Source organism: Montipora capricornis, chromosome 8 (genome assembly GCF_036669925.1).
Source record: "Montipora capricornis isolate CH-2021 chromosome 8, ASM3666992v2, whole genome shotgun sequence".
NCBI classification, from domain to species: Eukaryota; Metazoa; Cnidaria; class Anthozoa; order Scleractinia; family Acroporidae; genus Montipora; species Montipora capricornis.
This window is the reverse complement of record NC_090890.1, coordinates 52,194,481-52,201,980: the sequence shown is the minus strand read 5'-3', so window position 1 is coordinate 52,201,980 and position 7,500 is coordinate 52,194,481. Positions and strand designations below refer to the sequence as shown.

The window sequence follows — 7,500 nt, the reverse complement described above, 5'->3', positions numbered from 1 at the left end:
AATGTAGGAGCAGATTATCTAAGCAGAGTAGAGGAATAACTTAAGAGACGCTGGACTGCCTCCTCAGTTGGTACTATGTAACTAATTTTTCGTTGTTAGTAGAAATTTAGGAAATTTCTTCTCAAGAGGGGGTTATGTTACGAAAAATAGTATTGCGTGACAAGCGTTACTGTCTAGAAGCTTCGTGAGAGTTCGTAGTTTGTTTATATTTAGGTTCGTGCGTAAGCGTTTCTAAATCGGTGTGTTTTGTAATCTTTCTATTATTAGATTTATTACTAATTTAGAAAGTTCTAGAAGTTTATTGTCAGAGTATATAACTAGACGAGTCCAAGCGGAGTGTTTTTCTAACTAGTTTTTCACAAGCGAAGAGAGTTGGCGTTGGCCGTGTTTATTCAAGTGTGACAGAAGCTGTGTGCATTCAAGTTGGCGGAGGCCGTGTAAGTTTATCAAGTTATGTGTTGTTAAGAGTCCTACTTCGTGGAAACTACGTTCATTTTGGAATAAATCTTCTTGTTGTTGTTCCGACAACCCTGCGTTCAGTTTAGTTTGCAAGCTACCTTTCCTCAAAACGTTCAAACTCGTAACAGACCACTTGATTCCACAAATCACTTGAAAGTGGGACGCCTTTTTGATAATTTCTTCCTTTCTTGTTGACTGAAAAGATATCCCTGTCAGTAGCAAAACTTCACATTTGGGCGGGAAAACTTCAAAGTTTGACACCTGAAACTCAGACGTTTGACGTCAAGTGAAAACATGTTTTGAGCGCGTGCGTTCACGGGTAGATGCAATCGACGGTAAAAAAGTTCAACGCGTTTTGTAAGAACATAGGAAACGTTGGCTCGCCCGGGGTAGCTTGGTTAGGCGGGGGACCCTTGTACCTGGGACAACTTTTTTTCCATATAAACGAGGCTTAACAACATGGTATAAGAGGTAACTCAAGAAAGATAACGAAAATTACTTTGCCCACAAATTTAATGCTCATAGATAACTCAAATGCAGGAGTACGTCAAGGCTGTAAATTGCCCTATCATTACACCTAATTGAAATAATATATAAACAAATGAAGTGAGAAATACATAAGAAATCAATCATGAAGAACTTCACTTATTTGTACTTTAAGCCACTTTTCACTGGAAGGTAAAAAAACGACACTTGACATAACTTCATGGACCCCCTGTTCTTACAAGGGGAACAAGATCTGTTTGCCGTGTTTGGAAATATATTAGGAAGCAATAAGGTACAGTTGAAACCCTAGATATGTGTGCTGAATACAAGGGTTGCGTATGGCAGTAACACAAAATGAAGACAAAAATAAAACAGGCACAATTGGAAAATCAAAGGTCATTTCAACTTTCACGCCCAAAGAGCCCTATTGACATGAAAAATTGTCTGCCTTTAGACTGAGAAAAATTTTTAAGTGGCTCTCTTGGGCGTGAAAGGACTAAGGGGGACCTAAATGTTGTTAACACATTCACACCTACTGCACCCCCCAATTGGCGAGTTAACTCCTCTGGTGTTAGCCAGAGTACAACCTACTAGTCTCACTCTCAGGTGGTTATACAGAACTATTACAAACTCCATGAAGTCCATGAAGCCTCTGGCCCAGAGTAGGAAAAGTAATCAATTATCTGGCTTGACATGGGAAGTCGTTTAGAAGATGGAAAAACTAGATGCGAGAGATGAGTAGCTTAAAGGTGATGATGCAAGGAGTCGACAAGCCAAAGTCTCTTATTATGAGGGAAGGATGTGAAAAAACGTTTGGCAAGATGATCTGGGGAACCACGTTTTCTTGGCATTGTCACAGTGGACGAAACACCTTCTGGACACACACGGCAATAGCATAGGAAAGGCTTTGAAAGGGAACTCTCTCTCTCAGGACAAGAAAGAGAAAACAGCATTGCCAATTTCAACGAAGTTAGCTTTAATGACAGGAGCTCCATCAATCTAAGTGACTCCAGACACTTCTGACCAAGTGACATCCCATGTGTCTGTATGTACGTTTGGAAGGGCAGATGTTATGCATTTCTATTAAAAGATGAACAATAACACGACAATGGCCAACTGGGTGGCCATCAATCTTAAGGCTCGTTTATACAGAGCGATTTTATCGCGCGACAAGAGCTGCGATCGAACGGCGATTTTACGGCGACAGCAAATCGCGCGTGTGAACAGTCGGCGATTTCACTGCGATTTGTAGCGCGACAGATCGCAGCCTTGTCGCCCCAATTCGTATATGCTCGAAATTTAGTGCAACTTTGCTGCGATTTTATCGCAGCTCTTGTAAACGAGCCTGTGTAAACGAGCCGTTAGGATGAAAGGAAGAAATAGTTGAATGGGCTAAGTTGATAAACATCGCTTTGGGATGATGAAATCGGATCCAATTTTTGTTCAGAACAACAGCAACTCCACATTTCCCAGGATGGGAAGAATTTTGGTAAGCCATCTGCTCGATGGTGTTCCTGGTTATGAAAAATACGTTTAGATGCAGCTTTGGGAAGATACTTAAGGGAGATAGGATCAATCCAAGTGATTCCAGATACTTCATGACCAAGTACCATCTCACGTGTGTGTGTATCGAGGTTTGGAAGGGCACATGTTATGCGTTTCCATTAAAAGATGAACAACTTGAGATGACAAGAGGAAATAGTTTAATGGTCTAAGGCCCGTTTCAAACGTCGAACTTTTCATGTGCCGAATCTAATGCAAATGAGCGAAAACAATAGATTTTCTCATTTGCATTAGATTCGGCACATGAAAAGTTCGACGTTTGAAACGGGCCTAAGTTGATGAATAGATAGGTGGCTTAAGTATTATTAATGCCATCTAGAAAACCATTTGCTCAGTAGCATTCCTGTTATGAAAAATACAGTTAGTTGCAGCTTTGGGGTACACTTTAAGTGCCCATGTGACCAAAAAAACCAATTCTCATTTTTCTTTGGATTTCAACAGTATGTTAACCAAACACTAAGCGATCAAAGTTTTAAGCCTTGACTTCAAAAACACCTGTTTAATTTAACTGGAATTTTCCCCTTTAATGGCCCGCCATTACTAACTTTAAGTTCTTAAGAGAGCTGGCTCGAGGAGAAAAGAACGTCAACGGCTCGCTAGTTTAAGAATACAACGCTTGTGTACGCTACAGAATTAATATGCTGCACGGGAGTTTTGGGCTTTCAGACTTTTAAACACGCGTTTTGCATTATAATAAGCTGCATTCACACGCTGAAATTTTAACCTTGTGAGCCTTTGGCGTCACTTTTCCCAGGTTCCAATCCTCTGAGGTCCAATTGGTCAGTTTTGAACGTGAGTAATGGTGGACTGTGACATCAAAAACTTACACTGAAAGTAAACGGCCTTTGGATAATAATTTGCCTGCCAGGTGTTAAGCAAACACACTTTCAAAATCTGAAGAAAAGGAAGTGATGTTTGTTATCACAGGGGACAGGGAGAGAGGATCCGTCAACAAATGTCTGAAGTTGCAAATCATGACAGGCTGCCTCGCAAGAAGGGCCAGAACAGCAGGACAGCATGGCTGTGTCAGCCAAATTAGGGCCACCACATATGCGTCTTTTAGGCAGACTCCTGCTTGCTGATTGTACACGGTGGCGAGAAGGCCAAAGGGAGTGATGTGGCCGCTTTTCATGAGACAATTTTTTACTTACCAGTGCCTTCACAAGTATCCGTGTAATTTAAGCTTAAAAGGACCTAAAGCAGAAATTCCGCTTGCCTGTTTGTAGTTTCGAAGCGCAGAAGAAACGGATTCAGAGGATCACGAGACCATCTGCTCATACACAGAGACCATTGGAATATCGTCTATCGTTTTTTCAATTGTCCCTAGTGGGGCAAGGCTGCCCAATACATTAAAAAGTTGATGCACAAGTAAGTGGAATTCTACCAAATGTTATCTCATGTGTTTCGAACGGAGGTTTATGTAATTTGGTCTTTATACACAAATAACTCTTAAACATGATACTTACTAGAATGAAATAACTCCAAGCGGGGTTCATCACTATCACATTCAAATAACCCTCTGGTTTTTTGTCCAAAACCCCTTGTGCGTGATGTCCTGTTGACAAAAATATGGAAAGTATTTTTGAAACATTCTTGCAGAAACTTGCTTACTTTTGATCACAAGAAAAATAACAAGAATCGATTTATAAAGGACCCCGCAAAATTAACCAGCAAACAATGTTTAACCCTCCTAAGGACAGCATTGTCAAGTTCAAAATTTCATTGTCAAATACACTGAAGCATTATGAATATGATTACATAATAGTTAATATAAAACCTGAAAATTGCAAGAAAGAAATATACAAAAAATAAATTACAAAGCTAGGCGCATTGTTCGGAGTGACAGTCTCTTGCACCAACAGAGTTGTTAAACTCAATTCTAAGTCCCCTAATAAAAAAATTGATACAGTCTATTTTGCTTTGGCATTGCTCAAAAATTAAGAAAGGTTTAAAGTCGAGAATGTTGGCTTTCAGGTTGTGTTTGTGCTCCAAATATTTACCAATGACTAATAGCCTTTACAACTCTTCTAATTTTGGTGGCGGTAATGGCATGTGTAATGAACATACCTGGCACCACACTTGTTACATTCATGAAAATAGCCGAATACGGCCAAATGTACTTCATGCTTAACACTAAATTGGTGGTTTGGCTTGTGCAGCTTTAACTTTATGTCAGATTTTCCTGCTTGTGAAGTCTTGTTAGATTTATGTGCTGATTTTGTTTCGCAAGTCTCACAGTTGACGTCCCAAAAACGTCACCTGACTGTTGATCTTTAAGGGGTAACTTATTGAAGTATTTTAATAGTTGATTGTCCATCAAAGAAACCTAAACATAAGATGCCTCTTATAGATAATAAACTGGCAGGTAAAAAATACAGGTCACAAGTCATTGACTTACCAATACAGAAAGAATCCTAAATATTCACTAAAGCTAACCTAAGACCTAAACAAAAGTGTTAAGGCCTAATGCTAGCATTGGTAAAACAATGACCTGTAACCTGTGTTTTGTACCTGCGGGTAATGAACTGGGTTAGGGTTGAATTCAATTTCACAATTCCACACTTTCCTTAATTTAAGCCATCATTTTGTACAGTATGCAAATTTAATTTGCCCCATCCTATTTCCTGAAACGTTAACACATAAAATCAAATAGATACTATCAAATAGATAAACGAATTCATGTCTTTTCAGAAACATATTATTAATTATTTTTTTTGCTGCTGCACGTACATAGCAAAACCCTTCTTAAGTCGACCACGACACCCACACTGTTGAAATCTGTGACACGTACAATCAAATTACACAAAGCAATGCTGCATAAATATTAGGTACTGGATTCTACCAGTTGTCATTGCTCAGGGGAAAATGCTCTAAATACACCATAGCAACAGAATACGACAATTTTGGAAAGTTAAGGTACCTAATAGCAGCAGATGAGAATCCTCTGTGAGTACTCCGTTTAAGAGGTTCATGGATTACAATCTCTGATTTGTTCTTGATTCCGAGGCCAACCAACTGCTTCCTTCCATCATCAAGATCTGCACCACTGAACTTTAACATATGTTGACCGCTATAAATACCATGTTCTTCCAATTTTTGTTTCAATTTATCCACAGTATCAAACAACATTACTTCAACTTCCTGTTTCTTCTCATTGGGGGGCTGAAGCACTGTTATTTTGATGGGCCTGTCAATATAGACCTTGAAAATAGGTTTCTGCTTTGCCTTCAAAAAGACATCACTAAGTGATGGAGAGTTTGCATCACACATATTTTGTTGATCATAGAAAATGCCTTGTTTATCAGCTGGAATTTTCATCTTGTTTTCAATAAATATCTTGACGTCTGCTACAGAAGTCTGGAAAGGATCAACAAGCATTGTTTCTTGGTCTCTCCCGGATGAATCAATCAGAAGTTCTTCCTGTGTTAACAGTATATCAATTACCTCATTTTTGTTTTCCAATGCATATGAGCTGTGAATAAGGAAAATATTATAGTTTGTTAAATTCATCAATGAAGTCATTCATTTACCAGGCTTTATATTTACCATGCCCCTTATAGCGATTGGAAGAACTCTATCCTCCAACTTTTCAGTCACAGTGTATGTTGAATGAACATGTGTGTCACCTGAACCTATTATAATGGTCTAGTTCCCATGCGTCTTCGATACATGAAGCTCAGTCACCATTATTTTTCTTTATTGCCCTGTTACTTGAAGGAGATGTTTCTGGAGCAGTACTTTGTCTACCTTTAATAGAATAACCTGCTGCTATAGAGGATAATTTCATCACAACTGCTCTTAATCTCGCAATCCGATTGGCTAATTCACCGTTGTCGACAAGAGTCTAGACAACGCTGCTCGCATCATGCTCGCGTCAATTTGTCACGCAATGTAACAGCCAATCAGGAACGCTCATTTTGAGAAATAAACCAATCATATTGCGAGAAAGATATAGACAACGCTTGCTCTTTCTTTGTGTCATGATCAGTTTTGGTCATGCTCTGAAATAAACACTTTGTTTGGCGTTGAATATTGTGGTAAAAACAAATCGAAAGTGGTTCAGCGTTGTCTGTACTCTTATCGACTATGATATTCGTCACCACAGTGGTCAAAATTTGTTGTGGACTTACTCAGCGTCCACAACATTTTGACCACTGTGATGACGAATATCGTTGTCGATAAGAGAACAGACAACGCTGAACTACTTTCGATTTGTTAAAGTCCCTAAACAAGTTAATGACCCCATGCTCAGACGGACGAGTTGTTTGCAAAAAAACAGACAACAGAAGTAGTCGAACAAGTTCCAACACCAACACTTGAAGAATGAACAATGAAGACTGAACAGCAAACCATCTGAACCTCAGATGACTGACTTCCGTTGATATTTATCTCTACTTCAGACTAAGGTGTCGCATGCCACAACTATCGAAACTCTAAGGGTCTCAAACCTACTGCCTATTCAAACAATTAACTACCACACCCAAACTACTAAGAAACCAAGGCCATTGTATCCACAATTGAGGTCGCTGTGTCTCCTCAAAAGGAACTATCAGAACTTACTAAGGCCAACAACATGAATTAGGATACCTTTTACTGTACAATCAGCTTCCCTAAGGACTTGCAACCTGACTAAAGATGAACGATAATTCGATGCAATTCGATGTTGGTTACACTTTCTAGTGACTTAAAATCCTTGTCAGCATACAGCAGGTTTGTATCATCAGCAAATAAATAAAAAGAAACCTTCTTTGAAGAATTATAAACATCAATAATATAAATCAAGAAAAGTAGAGGGCCCAGAACAGAGCATTGTGGGACCCCTGTTAGCACATTTCTTTTAGAAGATATGTGTTTCTCAATTTGAGTAGTTTGGACACGGCCATTTAAGTAGGATGAAAACCATTCGTTTACCGGGCCCCTTATACCGTAATGATATAGCTTGCTCAGAAGAATTGAATGATCCACAGTATCAAAAGCCTTTTTAAAGTCGAA

The 7,500-nt window shown here is 39.1% G+C and overlaps 1 protein-coding gene across 1 annotated transcript in view; it reads right to left on the bottom strand.

The window, feature by feature from the left end:
• Window positions 1-7,500, bottom strand: part of LOC138014125 (uncharacterized) — a 62,200-nt gene that overhangs the window by 51,817 nt on the left and 2,883 nt on the right. Inside the window, exons 2-3 of the mRNA XM_068861149.1 lie at window positions 5,429-5,980; window positions 3,975-4,063 (exon numbers count right to left, since the gene is read on the bottom strand). Of these exons, the coding sequence (XP_068717250.1) occupies window positions 3,975-4,063; window positions 5,429-5,980 (641 nt within the window). The remainder of the gene's footprint in view (window positions 1-3,974; window positions 4,064-5,428; window positions 5,981-7,500) is intronic.